The 17,761-nt window shown below is 55.2% G+C and overlaps 3 protein-coding genes across 3 annotated transcripts; 1 reads left to right on the top strand and 2 right to left on the bottom strand.

The window, feature by feature from the left end:
* Positions 1-49: 49 nt before the first annotated feature.
* On the top strand, positions 50-11,805 carry BJ171DRAFT_250962 (uncharacterized protein). The gene is made up of 20 exons (XM_053106685.1): positions 50-727; positions 1,219-2,396; positions 2,545-2,617; positions 2,752-3,600; positions 3,834-4,021; positions 4,125-4,273; positions 4,438-4,581; positions 4,842-6,180; positions 6,483-7,845; positions 8,060-8,244; positions 8,386-8,765; positions 8,938-9,184; positions 9,350-9,426; positions 9,548-9,848; positions 9,935-10,045; positions 10,238-10,447; positions 10,568-10,701; positions 10,813-10,947; positions 11,108-11,263; positions 11,367-11,805. The coding sequence occupies exons 1-20, from the start codon at positions 220-222 to the stop codon at positions 11,662-11,664; spliced, it is 8,025 nt and encodes a 2,674-aa protein (XP_052962481.1). The 5' UTR covers positions 50-219; the 3' UTR covers positions 11,665-11,805.
* A 244-nt stretch (positions 11,806-12,049) lies between these two features.
* BJ171DRAFT_525001 (putative acyl-CoA dehydrogenase) lies at positions 12,050-14,656 on the bottom strand. Its single transcript, XM_053112617.1, has 10 exons — positions 14,270-14,656; positions 13,868-14,183; positions 13,686-13,802; positions 13,521-13,588; positions 13,408-13,425; positions 13,282-13,325; positions 12,975-13,172; positions 12,795-12,896; positions 12,361-12,644; positions 12,050-12,243 (listed from the first exon to the last, which is right to left on the bottom strand). Exons 1-10 carry the CDS (start codon positions 14,618-14,620, stop codon positions 12,149-12,151), a joined length of 1,593 nt encoding a protein of 530 aa, XP_052962480.1. The 5' UTR covers positions 14,621-14,656; the 3' UTR covers positions 12,050-12,148.
* A 320-nt stretch (positions 14,657-14,976) lies between these two features.
* BJ171DRAFT_464037 (chitin synthase-domain-containing protein) lies at positions 14,977-17,336 on the bottom strand (the record flags this gene model as incomplete). The annotated part of the gene is made up of 3 exons (XM_053108540.1): positions 14,977-16,033; positions 16,165-17,016; positions 17,199-17,336. 3 exons carry the CDS (start codon positions 17,334-17,336, stop codon positions 15,137-15,139), a joined length of 1,887 nt encoding a protein of 628 aa, XP_052962479.1. The 3' UTR covers positions 14,977-15,136.
* Between the last annotated feature and the right edge of the window lie 425 nt (positions 17,337-17,761).

The raw sequence follows: 17,761 nt of genomic DNA, 5'->3' as shown, positions 1-17,761 counted from the left end.
CCATCCGCGCCTCCATTCGCCCATCCATCCATCCATCCATTCCCCCGGTCACCCATCCGTCCAGCCAGCCAGCCAGCCAGCCAGCCAGCCAGCCAGCCAGCCACTCTGTCGCCTTGCCAAGCCAGCCGAGCCCTTCGCTGCTGCCTTCATCTCTGCGTCTGTCTCTCTCTCTCTCTCTCCTCGCGACCCATCCCACGCTGACGCTGACGCTGTGGGATCATGAGCGAGCCGGCAGAGAATCTCGCGGAACAGCTCCTCCGTCTTGGAGACGAGATCGTCCTATCCTCGGACCATGTCGGCTATCTGTACATGGACGGATCCTTCAAAAAAAGCTGCCGTGTGCGCTTTGGAGGGACGCTCCAGGACTCACGCATCCTCTCCTCACCCGATCTGCACGAGGGCTCGAACATCAACCTCGACTTTCTCCAGCGGTGCGTCCGTCTCGACGGCAAGGATGCTCGCAAATCTGTGTTTCGCATTGAACCCACATCCCAGTTCACGGCCGCCAAGCATCTGCACTCGCTGTGGGCCTCGGTCAAGCCCACGGCCAAGTCGACCCTCGACACCAACCTGCTCTTTGGCCCGCTCGTGGACCAGGCGCCCCCATCCGAGAGCGAGTTCTCGGGCAGCGGCTTCAGCGAGAATGATTTTGCCAACGCCCGTCAGGCTGCCCTCCAGGAGAACGCCCTCAACGAAGCCGAGTTCCAGCGCCTGCGGGGCAAACCAGGTACGGCTTTGTCGGCGATGCAGATTGCCAGCAGGAGGATGCAGATTGCCAGCAGGAGGATGCAGATTGCCAGCAGGAGGATGCAGATTGCCAGCAGGAGGATGCAGATTGCCAGCAGGAGGATGCAGATTGCCAGCTCGCGAGCTGCCAAGTGCTCTGCAACGGACCCCAAAGGACTTATGTGTTCGAGCTGCCCGCTTCATCACTCGTTGTCCACCTTTCTATTTCTATTTCTCTATTTCTCTATTTCTCTATTTCTCTATTTCTCTATTTCTCTATTTCTCTATTTCTCTATTTCTCTATTTCTCTATTTCTCTGTTTTTCACTCACCCTCCTTTAGCTTCGGCGATTATGCTTGGATTCCCTTTTCCTCGGCTGCATTTAGACCCACCGCCCTGCGAATGCGCGCCATCAATACTCGCTCAGGTCTCTGATCTAACTCTGCTGTCACTCTCGTTCTCTTCACGCTCGACCGCCGCTCACGTTCGCAGTGGTCTATGGGATGGTTATCCAGCTTCGTTCTGTCCATAGCCAACAGTATCTCGCCGTCGACTCCCTTGAAACTTGCGTCGGCGAGCCCATGTCCATGAAGGTCTCGGCCGAGCCGCTTCCCCGAAGGGATGCCTGGTTCAAGATTCTGCCCAAGTACAAGATCCGCTCCGAAGGCGAGCCCGTCCGGCTCTATGATCGCATTATTTTGCAGTCCGTCAAGTCCGAGAGCTTTCTGAACCTAACCAGTCAAACATATGGCCCGCTCCATAACCAGTACCACGACGTCTGCTGCTCGCTCAAGCCGCATGGCTGGATGGTGCATGTTTTTGCACCTTTCTCGGCGACGGCGGCCGCATCACCCAAGCCCGTCCTCAGCGGACAGTATATCCGCCTCTATCACAAAGAGCGCGAGGGCTATCTTTACTCGACGACCGAGGGCAAAACTCCCGAGCTGCTTCCACACGTTCTGAACCCGCTAAATCCGAAAGAGTCCCTCTCGTACGGCGCCGTTTGGCAGCTGGAGCTACCGCTGCCGCTGACCGGTGGCTCTGTTGAATGGGGGGCGCATATCCGCCTGCGCCATCTTGCGACCTCGTCCTATCTCCAGGTGCTCCAGAAGAGCGGGCTTGGACATGCCGAGAGCACGGCATCAAGCACTCCGGCGCTCTATGCCGATATCAGCACCGGTCTAAAGAAGGTTAAGAGCATGGGCAAGCTCAACGCCACCCGGTTTGAGCTGTCGATGGTCTCCAAGGTTGCCGTGGCCGACGGCGACATCGACCCGACCCTGTTTGTGATCCGCCCACTCAACACCGAGAGTGACCATGTCGTCGCTGGCTCTTGCGCACACCTACAGCATCTGGCCACCGGCGCCTGGATCCACGCGCGGGCTCAGTCGGACACCAATACTGCCAAGGTCGAGACGAATTGCTTTTCGATCCCGTTTAACGACGAAGAAGGCTCCAAGTTCCGTCTGATTGCATCGAGCGAGGTGCGATACGACGACTACTTTTTGCTCTCTCACGTTGAGCCACTGTTCATCTCCAAGTGCCTGTTTGTCGAGTCGATTTCGACCCAGCTCGATTCGTGGATCCTTGAAGAGCGGCCCTATACATCCGGTTCTGGAACCAAGTTTCCTATCGCTCCGGCATCCGAGCACGCCATCCGGAGTATTCTGGTGGGTTACGGGAGCTGCAGTCATTCAGACCACTGCAAGATTGAGCGATGCTCTCGGATTTCTGTCATTTGCGGCGACCCGGTGTAGAGTGATTGAGATGACTGATTCTGATACTGATAGCCTGAACCCGTTGTCTTGTTGTCCGCAGATGTCTCTCATATACTTTTGCACAAAGTCGGGCGACTATAACCCGCTCAAGCGACGTGGGGCATCCATCCGCAGTAAGTCATCGTTCGACAAGTGTCTTTCCCCTGGACATGGCGACGCTTCAAGAGCCTTGTTCCTTCAGACACACATTGTCGCTTTCGCTTGGCTAGCTTGGTGTATGTCAGCTAAGCGATCTCTGTCCCGTCAGCTCGGCAAGATCTCCTTCGTGAGTCTCGGATCATCAAGAAGCTCATCAACATTCTTGAGATACCATTTTCGCTCGAGCGCCGCGGTGATTACAGAGCTGCTCTTGGCCAGGAGGTCGATCCGGACCAGTCTCTTGAGGCCGCAGTCGATTTCTCGCAGTTTGAGCGAGGACATGAGCCACAGCTCGCTCGCATCTTCAGCTATATCTTCCAGATGCTGTTGGTCTTTCTTCGAGACACCACCAACAAGAACCAGGTGCACATTGCACGCGAGTTCGACCGGCTGCTGCCGTTTATCAAGCTCCAGCTTCCCGTAACCGAAATATTCATGCACATGATCGCCAAGAATGCCGAGATTGTCGAGGGCATCACGCGCGCTCTGATTGACGACATCATGCATCTTGTCCGTGAGACCCGCAAGGGCGAGTTTGTCGACTGCCTGTCAAGCATGTGCAGCGTCAACGAAGAGGCCGTCCCGGATCACCAGAACTACATTGCCGAAAAAATGCTTGCTCCTGTATTTTCGTTCGAGGAGACGTGGTACTACAAGACTCGGTGCCACGCCGGCACACTGCAGATCAGCTGTTCTGGCCTGGGGGACTGGATGGATCTGTACATGTGCCTGGATGACGATACACCTGCCGGTCGTGAGCGTGCCAACTTCTTCAAGTCGACCCTGGGCTTGTACCGGGCCTTATGTCTGGGACACAACAAGAACAGCATCGACAAGATCATCCTTCCAGGGGGATCGGAGGGTTCTGAGCTCATTGGTCTCGACGAGTGTCTGATTGGCCTTCGTGACGGGCGCCTCGGGCCCTCTGTCCAATCCGACTACTGCCATCTGCTGAGAGGTTTGTACAACTTGATGCGTGCAGGTCGGAGCAAAGCATATAGTTGGGGCTCGAGAATGGTGGATTCCAATCAAAAGGGCACTCCGGCGGCGCGATGGCCCCTGCGTGCTTGTTCCAGCTTGTTCCAGCTTGTTCCAGCTTGTTCCAGTCGTCGTGACCCAAGCAAGCGATTTCATTGTTCTATCTTGCGCTATCGTTCATCTCACCCTTTACACTATCTTCGATTGCGCCAGTCTTGTTCATCGACTCTGTCTCAGTTCTACCGGTGCTGCGTGACTACATCTTCCCGTATGAACGGCTCGATGGTAGCAAACCGCTCTCTGCTGTCAAGGCGGCGATCACGCTGTCTCGCCATGCCAAGATTGACTTTGAGAATCTCATCACATGGCTTCATGAGTATCTCAAGAACAACCAAATCCAGGTATGTATCGTGGCGCTGATCCTTTCTACGATGAGGCACACTAACGGTGCTACGTGCAGTGTTCGCTCACATCTTGAGTCACATTCTCTCGCTCCCTCACCAGTCCCACCAAGACACGCCAGCGAACCAGCTGACGCTATCCGTACTGCTACTCGTCAAGTGCTTGATTCAGTATGGCTACTACAGCTTTGACCACATTGCTGTTCTCGTCGAGCACCTTATTTCAATCCTCGATGATCGCACCGACGATGGGTGAGTGCCGCCGTGGAGTGGAGCCTGGGGAGCTGTGGGCGAAGCCATGCTTCAACTTTGGAACGACGACTCGGCAGCAGTGCAGCGTGCCGTTTCGAAACTGTGGTCGTCTGTTATTTGTGGTCATCATCCGGCCAACTCACCTGTTGCTTCTTTGTGAATAGTCGGAGCCGCTCAAGCTTGGAGACTTACAGCCAAGTCATTGTCGAGTGCAAGATTCAGATATGTACCATCCTGAACCTCCTTCTCGACATCCAGATCGAGTCCCGTGCATATCTTCTTGTGTCTGTGTGGAAGCAAAAATGGCGGTAGGAATCTGGATGTGGAGTATCCGGCGTTGCTTCGGCGGCCCTGCTCGCGCGTTCGACTTTGGGACGGTTGCTGCTGATGCCGCCTCACCCCCCCCCAAGTGGACTATTGCTATGCACTAGCCGAGTGTGATGTGCGCGTTTTCCCTGCTCGCTCGATTCTTGGATGGGTGACCTCGGTTCTTGTCACTTTCTGACGTGTGTTTACGTCCCGAACGCTGCTTTATGGTACCATGCGACTGGTCGTCCCTGAACCCCAGCACTTCTGCCGCTTCGGCCGGCACTGCTGCCGGTACCTACTCGGAGCCTCAGACGCCCAAACTCGACGACAAGAGGCGCCATTTCTTCAGCATCCGTAGCGACACCGACGTCATGGCCTCTCCACAGTCCGAGTTCTGGAAGGACATTGAGTATGTGTTTATGAAGACCAAGACGATCAAGCTTGCCGAGTCGCTCAATCAGATTCTGCTGGACACGATTGAGTGTCCGAGCGCGACGCTTCGACGCACTGCCATTCAGGTGCTTCACAGGCTGCACTCCAACTGGGAGGAGACGATCGCAGGCACCAAGCGCATCCTGCTCGTCGATGACACCCACTACCAGATTTATGAGGACCTGAAGCAAGAGATTATGAACTTTGTTGAGATGATCCCGGATCTGTTCACGAGCAAGCACAATGCGACCGAGCTCGCCACGGCCACCGCTTTGGTCAAGTTTAGTTCGCTGTGCTCGTCCAACGACACGTCTTCTCCGCAAGGCGCGTCCGCACCACTCTCCACCAATGTGGTCTGTCAGAAGATGCTCAAGAATCTGCACATCCACGACCATATCTTTGGCATCATTGAGAGAAGCATGGACATTTTGATCAAAACCGGCCACATCATCCCACAGACATCGATGCCGTCGTCGCTGCCCACGTCGCCGTCGCACAGCGAGTATAGTGATAGCCCAAGCACATCGGCGATGCATCACGAGCCCGAAATCTCGCTGAACTTGGTGCGAAGCTGCCTCGAGTTCTTGCAAGCATACACTCGCGGCCAGGCCTCCCTTGGTGAGCTTGTCACCAGCCGACTTGACCTTTTTCTTGAGGCCATTGCGGCTTACGACGACAAAGCCACGTCACTATACAGCGAGGAGGCTCGTTGCATCGAAGCGCTCTCGGAGATCATTTGCATGAGCCCGCAGCTCAGTAGCCAGATCACCGAAAGCCAGTTCCGTCGGGTCTTGGAGCTTGCTGATGGCCGAAAGCCGTGCTATATCATGTTGCTCCGCCGCATCGTCACCTTCTGCCACTCGTCGGCCAAGCGCCACAACCTATCGATCGTCAAGCTCCTGATGGAGCGCAAGGAGCAGTATTTTCCCCTTCCCGCCGTCATCAAAAAGCATCGTTATTTCGAAAAGGATGAGGCCAAGCCCGCAACAAGCTTCCTTGGTCTTCCGGCTGTGAACCATCATCACCATCACCACCATCACCACCACCGCCCAAATCTACAGCCGCTATCGTCGGAAGATGGCCCTCCACGAGATGTCCTCTACTGCGCCGAGGTGATCGATCTCATGGCGGCTTGTGTGACCATGAACCATCACTACATCCAGTCGGTAAGTGGTAGCTGTCGCTGCGTTGTGTTGCAGATGTCTGGGCTGCAGGTGTGGCCTCTGGGTCTTGCTGGATCAGCGTCGGACGTATATAGAGTGTCGATGCTCTGCAGGAAGCGCGACTCCTTGTTTACGGGGGCGCCCACGTTGTGCTCCATTGCCGACATGCACAGCGCTTGGGCTGACTCTTTGCCGCAAAGCGGACTCTTGTGCATATCGATTGTAACCGATTCCGATTCATCACCCATCTGCGCTGAACAACTTTGTGGTAATCAACTTTTGTTTTTGATCGTTGCTGTCCGCAGATATGTCAGAACCTGCTGCCCTTCCAACAAGTGGTTGGCTTGATTTCGAATCGCAAAATACCCCTTCGACTGAAGGCCTCTGTTGTGCGTTTCTGCATAATCAAGTATCTCAGACCCGATGATATCGACGTGATCCATCGCGGCTCGTTGCTTGGCTCGGAGGGCGGCAATCCGGACAGCTCGATTCGGAAGCTCTCGGGTACTCGGGTCGACCTTTACGGTGATTTTGTGGCGGCCCCTGCGTCGGCAGGAGTGTCGGCCGAGCCATGCACCGTCTTTGGTGCAGTCGAGGATATGATTATCGACGTTGAGCATTTGGCTAGCTCCACGGACGGGTCCGCCGAGTCGGACGAACCCCACTATGTGCTCGACGCCGTCGTGCCGTTTGTGGATGCCCTGTACTCGGGCATTCGGGCCCACGATATGGCGGATGCCTTGCGCCGACAGGCAGAGGCGGTATCGGAGCGACTTTTGCAATCGCTCGCGAAGCTCTACGTCTCTCCTCTTGTCTCACGGGATAAGACGCGTGGCCAAATCAGCGTGGCCATGGTCAAGGTAGCCAACTCTGAATTGACACAGACGCAGCAGGTTGATATCGAGAAGCGCCGTGTCTCGATCGATGCGCCACATCCGTCGACGGCTTCACACAGCTTCGACGACTTGTCTGATGGTGTGGCCACTGATCCACTCGAGCCTGTGTACCGCGAGTTTGCGACCTTTATTCGCTCAAGCCATCAAATTCTAGACAACATGCAGCAGGAATTCGATGACCTGAGCCGTCTGTTCGTCATTGACGACAAGATGGTCATCGAAAGTAGCAGCCTGCACCCGATCAAGTTCCTGATCCAGAACCTGGCCGACAGTGTAGGCGGGCAGAGTAACAATCTGTCCTCATACCTCGCCGAGAGCGCCCACCAGGCGGAGCAGCTGCTGGATTCGTATGCAACCGACGCTGTCGAGGCGGATACCAATATGCAGTATGACGTCAAGAGCTTAAGGATCCTGGAGCACCTGATTCGCATCATCACAGACGAGCAGGACGAAGTCGACTACGCTGATGACTATGTCCGCTGGAGAAAGCTTGAAACAAAGAAAGTCCACGTGCAAAATGCGATCGCGCACTTTGGCGGAGCATTGATGGCCGAGCGGCTCTTGACAAGCGAGAAGGAGAAGATCTCTTCCGGCGCCCTTCGGCTGCTCATCCAGCTCTTGGACGGTGGCAACATCAAAATCCAGAATCTACTGATGTCCTACTGGCTGAGTACCAAGGAGGAGCGATTCTTTTATTACCAGCATCAGAAGATCAAGAGCGAAATCGCAAACCTGCGCAACACACCTCACGAAACGACCACCAAGAGTGCAGGTTTGTTTGTCGTTTCATTATCTGCATACTCGAGCAAAGGCTGCGCCGGGTAGAGCCAAACACCAAGGTTGAGGTCCGCGCGGTGTTACCGAGGCGGAGAGCATGGACGATTGCATTAGCGTGAGGGACAGCGAGTGATTGAGATGCTAACCAGAAAACGATCCTGATTGGCGTGGGTGTGTTGGCTAATTAATCATGCTTTCCAACCTTCCAGGACGCCGCCTTGCACACCAGCGCTCCCAAAGCTTCCACGCTGGGGACAAGCTCCTGAATATGCAAGCCGAGCGGCTTGAGCGCGAGAAATCAAGCCGTGAAGCCGAAGCGCGTCACAGTGACTCGCTGAAGAATGTGATGAGGCTCTTGCAGCTGCTGGTAGAAGGCCATAACATCGAAACCCAGGTACCGATCGAGCAATGCCATCCGATGGTTATGGGCGGTCTATGATCTGTGTGTGGTGCGCATGGTGCGCGAAGCGGTACACCTGCTGCCAAGTGATCCGTCGCATTGAACACGCTGCCTTGTATCTCGCGCGCATTCCAGAACTACATTCGATTCCAGCCGGACAACATCCAGAGCTTCGATCTTGTCAAGGATGTCGTCGATTTCCTGCATGCCTTGATCCCATTTATCGAGCCATCGCTTCTCGATCTTGTTGGTCAAGTCCTCGATACTCTGATTGACTTTGCTCAGGGGAGTACAGCGAACCAAGTGTGTATATTCAATGCCAAGATCATCAGCGCCATCAACGAACTCCTTCGATCACCGTTCGAGCGATGTGAGCTTGTTGCTGTGATCGATATCAAGCGTCGAGCCGTGCTTTGCGCTCACAGCCTTCTCGAAGATGACTCGGATCAAGAAACCTTGGCAATCTTGCAGGAAATGGCCTCGACCTTGAGAATTGATCTCGTAGCCGAGAATCTGTAAGTGGACCTGGTATAGAGCGGGGGCCCTGTCCGTGCGGTTGATGCGATCAGTGTGACCGATGCAGTTCCTACGCTCGATGCTGTACATGTGGTACGACTGGTGAGTTTGGACAGTTGTGGATCCTAGCGAGCTTATGCGCTTTTGGTAACGTGCGCGATCGATACCCAGTCAAGATGTGTATGCCAAGATGAAGATCGAAGAGACAGAAAACCGGCCCGAGTCGGCGCTATGCGAGGCCGCAACCGCTGCTGGGTATCAGTACGCGATGCTCCTGGTTACTGTTGCCTCGTCGCTCGCTGAAGAGCAAAGGGCCAAATACCGCGACACAGAGTGCTTCCGCCACTTTTCCTCCAAGACCAAGCTTGGCAAGATCGAGATTATGAAGAAGGTCAAGGGCGAGGAGAAGCTCCAGTCGGTGAGTTTGATGGCTTTTTCTCCGAAGGACATGTTATGAGTGCCGTGGCCGGTCGGGGGCCGGTGATTCCACGCCTCACTGGGCGATCGGGCTACACTCCAAAGTCATGCGATTCGATGTGTCGCCAAAGTGGCTAACGCTCGAAGTGTCAACCACTTGCACCAGGTTTTATTCCCTATTCCGGACATGTGTCAGTATCTCAGCCAGGATGCCAAAGATACGTTTTTGTGGACCGTGAACCGGTAGGTTCGAGTGGATGGATGGATGAGCGAACTGAAGGAGGTACTGTGTGGGTGGGGCTAGCCGTGGATGCGACTTGATGCACTTGATGCGGAGATGCTGATGCTGTGGTTGCCTTTCCAGGGATACACCTGAGAGTAAAATCGAGGATTTCATGGCCAAGTCGGTTGAACTTGCGTTCCGCATGAAGAATCAGGCCCAAGTAACCGAGAACCCACGTACCTCGTGGATCACCAATAACCACGACTTGTGGTGGTCACTGGCGTTCCGGCTGACTCTGGCATTGAATGTCATTTCGCTGCTGTGCTCAAAGACCCTCGAACAACATCACCAATGGCACTCGCTGCAGGCTTACGACCTCGGGTGCTCTCCGTGGATGTGGTATCTGCGGCGGCTGCTCGGTCTGGCACACATCGCGGCCTGGGTGGGTATCATGTCCATGCACAGCCTGGCTTGGGGCTCGAAGCCGCGGTTAGTTAATCATTTCCGCCCTACACCTGGTCCCTCCAGACGCTTACCACGGCCGAATACACCCTGATCGGGATGCCTCTTGTCCTTCGCAAGTACTTTGAAGAAGCCTCGGCAAAGAGCAGCGACACGGATGGCGAGAGTGCCTATTTGGTATGCAGACTGCAGTCCAGAGCATCCACTCCTCTCGTTCGAGGGGGACATAGCTAGCGAAGGGAGCATAACCGACCGGTCCAGGACCTTACGCGCACGTACAGGTCGTACATATAACCTCTGATGTTATTTGTGGCTCTCTAACGGCACGATCGTTGCATGGTTTCTGCAACCCTTTCACCCATGCTCCAGGCGCTGAATGTCAAGCTTAGAGACCTGATGCTCGGGTTCTTCATCGCACCAGAAGCATCGTACCATCTGCTATCGGTGGTGCTCTCGGTGATGGGACTGCTCTTCCCGCCTATCTATGCGTTCCATCTTCTGGACTTTCTATATCGCGACAGCATCGTACAGGGTGTCGTCAGCTCAGTCACAATGAACCGCAGCTCGCTTGGCAAAACGGTATAGACGACCTGCTTATCTGATTTCATGGTGGCAACAGGCAGCCGAGTTGGCTGCAAAACAGTGCTCTACGTGCTAGCGATGCTGACAATCTATTGACTATGGATAACAACCATACAGGGCATCCTCGGTTTGATCATCATCTTCATATATGGCGTGATTTCATTCATGTTCTTCCGGTCATCGTTCGACCCTGACGAAGGCCACCACTGCGACTCGTTAGTGGCTTGCTTTGTGACGGTCCTCAGCTACGGGTTCGTATCATGCCTCAGTCCTAGAGTGCCTGGGGCTTCGTGCCATCGTGAGCCCTAAGCCGACGTTGGTGAATGTCACTGATTGTTGGTCTGTCTCTATCTGCTCCGCAGCCTCCGTTCCGGTGGCGGCATTGGCGAGATCCTCACGACGGCGGGTCGCGATGACTCAGCCTATGCCACAAGAATGGTTTTAGACATGTCCTTCTTCTTGATCGTGATCGTTTTCCTTCTCAATGTCATATTTGGGTAGGTGGCCGTATTCTGCACACAGCGAAAGTGCCTGACCTCCGGCCACGCTGGCACACGTTTCGATATCCTGAAACACCGATGCTTGCACTTCCGAGTGCGGTGTTGCATAATGGCGCTGCTGTGCAGAGACAGGCGGCTGATCCTTCCCTTCCATTAGTATCATTTTCGACACCTTTGGTCAGATCCGCGACCAGCGCTCGGCGATCCAGCACGATATCAAAAGCACATGCTTTATTTGCTCCATCGAGGCCGTCGAATTCCAGAGACATGGGCGTGGATTCGACCATCACATCCATTACGACCACAACCTGTGGTAAGGCCCCAAGCTGGCCATCGAGCTCTGGCCATCGAACTGACCAATCGAGTTGTGCCCGAGGGTTGGCGTTGCTGAAGCTGACAGTCCTTCTTTCATTCAGGATGTATCTGTTCTTCCTGGTCTACTTGCGCACCAAAGACAAGACCGAGTATACGGCCCAGGAGTCTTTGGTGGACTCCATGATCCAGAAGAGCGACTACAGCTTCTTCCCGATCCATCACGCCCTGGTCCTCAAGTCAGTGGAATCCGACGACATGGATGCGCTGATCGAAACACTCGAAGAGCAGGTCTCGGGTTTGCGGGCCACGCTGGCTCTCTCTACATCCCCCCGATCCGTCGAGACTCTCGCCGAGGCGGCTGAGCCACAAACTGCCGAAAGCCCCAGCCCTGATGTTTGATTGCCGGGCTGTTTGTGGGATTATGGCGTGCCCATTTTGAAACGGGAGAGTCTATTTTGAGTCAGAGTTGTCGTTGATTTCCGGGCCAGAATGCACACCCATCCGTCGTCCATCATGGCCACGTGTGTTCATGGTGCCTGGAGGCCGAGCGGCTCGCACGACTGGCTATCTTGATATCGAGGAATCACAGAGCCGCTCAAAGAATTAAATGCGCATTGTATCTCAAAGATGAGCTCTCCCAAACCACAGCAGGCCGTGGTGGATAGGAAGGGCATTCAGAGATGCCATTGCTCCGTTTCGCTCTGAACAAGCTGTATGAACCGCCGTGTAGCGACGACATGCAGTGCACGCATCTCTCAACAAAAATGGGCATCCATCTGCACGGCTATCATCGAGTACGCGAGCGAGCGTTGCCGACCCGCATTTCGTATATTGCCGAGGGGACCGGTTTGCCAGGGCCCACAAACAGCTATTGTGAGCTGCCTCAGAGTTTGGCACCCATCAACTGAGAGACCTTGATGGACTGTCTCATTCCAAGATCCATCATAATCTCCTCTGATCCTCCAGGAATGGCATAGGCTGGAGCCGCGGAGACGTCGGCGTAAGGGTCAGCCAGTTAGTCAGTTTGCAGATGATGCTTGCATTCACAGTCACTTCCCATGATCAATATCGTGGTGTGGGAAAGCCAGAACTCACCTCGAACTTCACGGTAGAGTCTTTCGACCTTTTCGCCCTGTCCGCCACGGGAATAGGCCAAGCCTCCAAAGATCTGGGCGGCCTCTCGGGCGCAGTATTCGAAGGTCTGTGTGGCTTGAACCTTGAGCAGCGCGATGGGCCCGCCGAGCTTGAGCATTTGCAGCTCGGGTGGCATCCGTGTGGTCTGATAGATCAAGGACTCCATCCAGGCGTGTGTGGCTTCAACCTTGCGAGCCATGTTGGCCAGCTTCTGGCGGATAACTGGATGGTCGACAAGGTTTTTGCTAAGGAAGACATATAGACCGTGAATGAGCAACGTTGCGGAGTTGGTGGGGATGTCGCAGTGCGAGCAGAATCCTTGCTGACTCTGGATTCGGAGCGGTCAGGATATTTGGTCGGAGATGCTCTGAACTGGTTCAATAGCATCGACGTACCCAAATGTCTTGCGCTTATGTCCATACTTCAGGGACTCTTCGAGGCAGACGCGTGAAAAGCGATTGGCTTGGATGGCAATACCCATTCGCTCATGGTTGAAACTGGGCGTGATGATTCGTTTCGGTGAGAGCCTGGACGAGTATGCAAAGCGATGCATCGGCAGCAGCGACTGGACTCACTTGAACATGATGGCCTTGAAACCCTTGTTCTCTCTGCCGATGAGGTTTTCGACAGGCACCTTGACGTCCTCGAACGCAATGTACGAGGTGCCACTGGCCCAGACACCGGAGCACTGCATCTGCCGAGTCGTTACGCCCTTCATCGAGCGCTCGACCAGAAGCAGCGAGATGCCGTTCATGCCCGGCTCTCCGGTTCGGCTGGGAACGCAGATGATCGTCAGCAAAGCGATGCGCGGATGGGTTGGTGCAGGCATCGAGTGGCAGCCGCCGCACGGGCCGTGTTGCTCGCCGGTGTCAGAACACTCACCAGGCAACCGTGAAATAGTCAGCATACACACCATTGGTGATCCACTAGAAGAGAGATGTGGTATCAGTCTGATTCTTTGGCGCAACCAAATCTCCCACGATCCAACGGCCATCCTGCAACACCCACCTTTTTTTCGCCGTTCAGCTGTTGCATGATGGAGACCGAGCACGTGGGTTAGCACTTCCATCTCATTCTCAAAGAGTCGGTACACAGTCAATGGTCGCGCAGCCAGCACCTACAATGTAAAACTTGCCGTCGGGGGTCTTCTTGGCCTCGGTGCGCAGACCGGCGACATCGGAGCCGGCATCTAGATATAAAATGCTAATATGAGCGCCGTTCAGACGAGGCCACCCGTTGAGCCGCCAGGGGCGAGCTCATCTGACAATGATGCGCAAATCACCTACAGGGCTCTGTGATTGCAAGACAGATGAACTTTTTGCCGCTGAGACAATCCGGAACGATTCTTTTCTTGAGCTCGGCGGAGCCAAAGTTCATGACCGGAGGGAGTCCGATACCGAGACCTGATGGGAACGTGTCAGATTGATCGCCATAGGACAGCCGTGGTATCAAAAAACGACTCACGTACCTCCGCAGAGACCCCAAAGAGCACCTCCCGATCCGCAGCGGGCGAGCTCATCGCAAACGATGAACTCATGGAACGCGTTCCACTCGCTGATCGCGATGTCCGCTGGCGGAGGAGACGCAACGTATTCGACCGGCCAGTGTCCACCAGCAACCGCGGGGAGGATGCCAGCCGCACCGGCCTTGAGAAACAGCGAGGCTGGGATTTTCTTTGCCTCGTCCCACTCGTGACAGAAAGGCATCATTTCCTTCTCGACAAAGATGCGAACGAAGCGGCGCAAACGTCGGTGCGAGTCATCGTAATAGGGCGAGTACCAGTCCTGAGATGGATCGCGATCGAAGGTAGGGTGAGATTGGTCAAGAGACACGAGAGTGATCCAGCAGCAAGGAGATCTCATAGTCTTACCTGGTACCAGTACGGGTCACCAAAAGGAACCAGCTCGCCAAAGGGCTCGCCTTCGGTCATGCCTTCGGCGATGCTGGGGGTCGGCTCCTCTGAGGTCGTGGTTGCCTCGCTGTGGGCGCTCACTGCTCCGACGAGGAGCTCGGGGCCAAACTTTTCAAGGACAGCGGCATTGTGGAACTGCTGGAACTGCGTCGTGGCATCGGTACCGGCGACCTTGAGCAATACCTTGCGGCCGCCAGGATGATCGTTGAGAAAGGTGGTAACGTCATACACCTTTCCCTCGACAATGATCCAACAGTCCTTGTCGGTATTGTGGGCAGCGACTTGGTCGGAAGTGAATAGCTTGGACATGGGACGATGACTTACGATGCGGTGGAGATGCAACTGAGATGCGATGGAGGTGCGATGGAGGGAGGCGGACGAGGGAGGTCAATATGGGCGGACTCGCGCCAGCGCCATGAGACAACACGTGAAAGCGACCAGGGCCCGCTGGCCAGCGAGATCATGAGGAGTCAACATGAACAGCCAGCACGAGGAATCCGAGGAGGGTATTCGGTCGCTGAGCCGGGCGCACATGTATTCGGTGCAACCAGCCATTATCAACAGTGGTCACAGTCGCAAAGGCGGCCAGCGTTCAGAATCGATGCAGCACGCTCGCTCTGGAATAAGGGTCGGAAGCGCGGGCCATCTCCGTCTCACTTTGAGTGCTCCGACCGAACGAAACATTTGTGTATTATCCATTTACGTTTACGCAGATCCATTCGCCTGCTTCCCACTCGGCAGTAGTAATCAAATGAGATACGAGAGGAGCGAGTGTTTCCGCTACCATAGATCCACTTTACGAAGCACCGAGGAAGATGTTGTGTCTTAAAGATGAGGTTCATTTGAGTCGGCGGAATCGGTCAAGGTCGGTTTATCTATGAGTTCGCTAGCGAGGGTCGAGGTATCATCGTCGCGCTCGCGGATGACGACAATCTCGTCGAGGTCGGTCTTGGTGTCGGCCTTGGCAGACTCGGAGAAGGTGCCGTCGGCAGTGTCGTTCTTCTTCTGGACAACGACCTTCTTGCCCAGGGCAGGGTCCTCGACTTTGTAGTCACGCAGGGTCTGGGTCTCCGGGTCGGGAACGAGGTCGGTGACGATGCAGACATCGACGGCGGGGGAGACGACATCGGTGCGGGGTCCGCCCCACGAGCGCAGGTACCAGGTTCGGATCGAGTAGATGTTGATGAAGAAGCTGACCCACGGATTCAACAACAGCATGAGCGGGTACATCAGCGCGACCTTGGAGCGCTTGAGAATGATGGCAAAGATCGAGACGAGCATCCAGAAGAACAGCAGGGGTGCGAAAACAAGAAGTATGGCGGTGGGCTCTGGCCTTGCGCCAGCCGCCAGTTGGAAGAAGATGATCAAAAAAACGAATCCAGTTGAACGACATGAAAAGTTTGCTGTCGAATACATCAGCAAGAACGGCGCGCGTCTCCATAATCTAGGGCTCGCCAAATAGTAGACGTCGTTGGCAAAGGCACCGAGCAGCCAGCGGCGGCGCTGCTTGAGGAACTGCTTCCAGGTGGCAGGGGCCTCGGTCTTGGCACGGGCCGTGGGGCAGAATCCGATGGCATAGCTCTTTTCCTGCTCCATCAGAAGATGGGTCAGGTAGCGGTCTTCGCCGAGGTAGTAGCGGTGGTAGTTGAAGATATTCTTGGTGTCGAGCTCGGAGAAGTAGGTCTCGGCGGCGACGGTGAGCTGCTTGAGGCGGATCATGGTCTGAATGGCGGCAAGGCAGCAATGGCGAGACGAGAGCGGTGAGTTTGGCTGCACAAGCAGTGTGCCGATGGCCGGTACAGCAGACAACGTGCCGATGGATGGTGCAGCAGGCAAGGCATTCTTTCGCTTACCAGAGCACCGGGAAGGCAGGTGACGCCACCCAGGCCAGACTCGAGGGCTCGGTTGAAGACCTGGCCGGTCAGATACTCGGCATCTTGGAACCACCACCAGAATTTGGGTTTCTTGGCGAGAACCGACATAAAGCCGGTCATGCCGACGAGCTTGGGGTTCTTGTCGAGGGCGGTGGCAAACTCGACCATGGCGTCCTCGTACAGCACAATGTCCGAGTCGATAAAGAGGATCAAGGTGTTCTCATGTTGCAGGCTAGGATCACAGCGAATCTGGTCAAAGGTGAGGGCCTGGACGTGGCGCTTGCCGCCGTGTGGGAAGCGGTTGACAATAAAGTAGACGCCGCGGTAGATGAGGCGGACCTGGGCACCATAGCCGCCCTCGGGCCGCTCGCCGCCGTGGGTCAGGACCTTCATGAGGGCCAGGAAGAGCTCCGACTCCTCGGAGCTGTCGAAGCTCAGGAAAACGGTAACTTGGGCACAGGGGTACTCGCAGGTGACGATCGAGTTGACGGCCGTGATGAGGGCATCGGGTTCCTCGTTGTAGATGGGCATGACGACGACCATCTTGGGAACTTGCTTGAGCTGGTCGACCTTTTGGCGGGCGTTTTCGAGGACGCTGGGGTCGCCGCGCTTGACGTTGGTCCAGATGCGGTACTTGACGGCATAGATGATGCCGAAGGTGACTGGGGCGATCAGCAGGGTGATGTACATGAACACCAAGCCGACAAAGACCAGTTGGTTGACCCACATGGGGAACTTTGGCAGACCGGCGACGGGGATGAGGACATAGAGGAACGGGAAGTAGCAGAAGCGCAGGACCAGGAACAAGATCGAGGACAAGAAAGGCATGGTCTGCAGGGGACAGGGCGGCAGGGTATTCATGGTCAGCAGACGCGAAGTGTCATGTGCATGTGGCATCAAGTATGTCATGTGCATGTGTTGTGGCATCAAGTATGTGCGTGAACTAAGTGCATGAACTATGTGCATGAAGCAGATGGCAGATAGCATCGGGGGTCGTGGATGCAGATACCGACCTTGTTGAAGAATCCCTCGGACACAATCCCGGCGAGACACATGCCATAGAGGAAGCAGCCGGTGAACATGACGTAATCGAGGAGCGCAATTGAAATCAAGAAGCCCTGAATATAGCGAGCCCAACTGGGTAGCTCCATGGTGCTGTTGCTCATGGAGCCACCAAAGGTATTGATGGTGGTGGAGACATTCTGCTGGGCATCCGTCACGGTGATGGACGAGATCAACAGGGCAACAAGTAGGGCAACACGTAATTGCGACGGCATCGCAGTGTTTATGGATTCGAGGGAGAATTATGGTTGCAAGATATGAAGATATTGGTTGGAAGCAGGGACACCTGTGCAAAATTACAGCGAAGGGGCTCTGGACCTGAAGCTGGCGGTGACGGGTCGCTTGAGATCATTTATAAGGCCCAGGGACAGGCTTCGCGGAGGAGGCTATTGTCGACATGCAGCAAATTTGCACGATGAGATGCTGGGACTGCTCGGCCAGCAGAGAGCATATTGATTGTGTTGGAAGAATCTATGAAAGGGGCGGTGGAACTCGCCTTATCAACAACTATCGC

Source organism: Polychytrium aggregatum (assembly GCF_025602895.1).
Source record: "Polychytrium aggregatum strain JEL109 chromosome Unknown BJ171scaffold_57, whole genome shotgun sequence".
NCBI lineage: Eukaryota > Fungi > Chytridiomycota > Chytridiomycetes > Polychytriales > Polychytrium > Polychytrium aggregatum.
The sequence above is the reverse complement of the archived record's forward strand: the minus strand, read 5'-3'. Positions and strand labels throughout refer to the sequence as shown.

What these genes read in the sequence shown, in the direction of transcription:
- BJ171DRAFT_250962 (XM_053106685.1), top strand. Translation starts at nt 220, where the DNA reads ATGAGCGAGCCGGCAGAGAATCTCGCGGAACAGCTCCTCCGTCTTGGA. An exon ending in CTACTGCCATCTGCTGAGAG is followed by an intron (nt 3,601 to 3,833) that starts GTTTGTACAACT and finishes CGATTGCGCCAG; the next exon opens with TCTTGTTCATCGACTCTGTC. An exon ending in GCCATAACATCGAAACCCAG is followed by an intron (nt 8,245 to 8,385) that starts GTACCGATCGAG and finishes CGCGCATTCCAG; the next exon opens with AACTACATTCGATTCCAGCC.
- BJ171DRAFT_525001 (XM_053112617.1), bottom strand. Translation starts at nt 14,620, where the DNA reads ATGTCCAAGCTATTCACTTCCGACCAAGTCGCTGCCCACAATACCGAC. An exon ending in GACTATTTCACGGTTGCCTG is followed by an intron (nt 13,173 to 13,281) that starts GTGAGTGTTCTG and finishes CTGCGTTCCCAG; the next exon opens with CCGAACCGGAGAGCCGGGCA. An exon ending in ACTCTACCGTGAAGTTCGAG is followed by an intron (nt 12,244 to 12,360) that starts GTGAGTTCTGGC and finishes CCGCGGCTCCAG; the next exon opens with CCTATGCCATTCCTGGAGGA.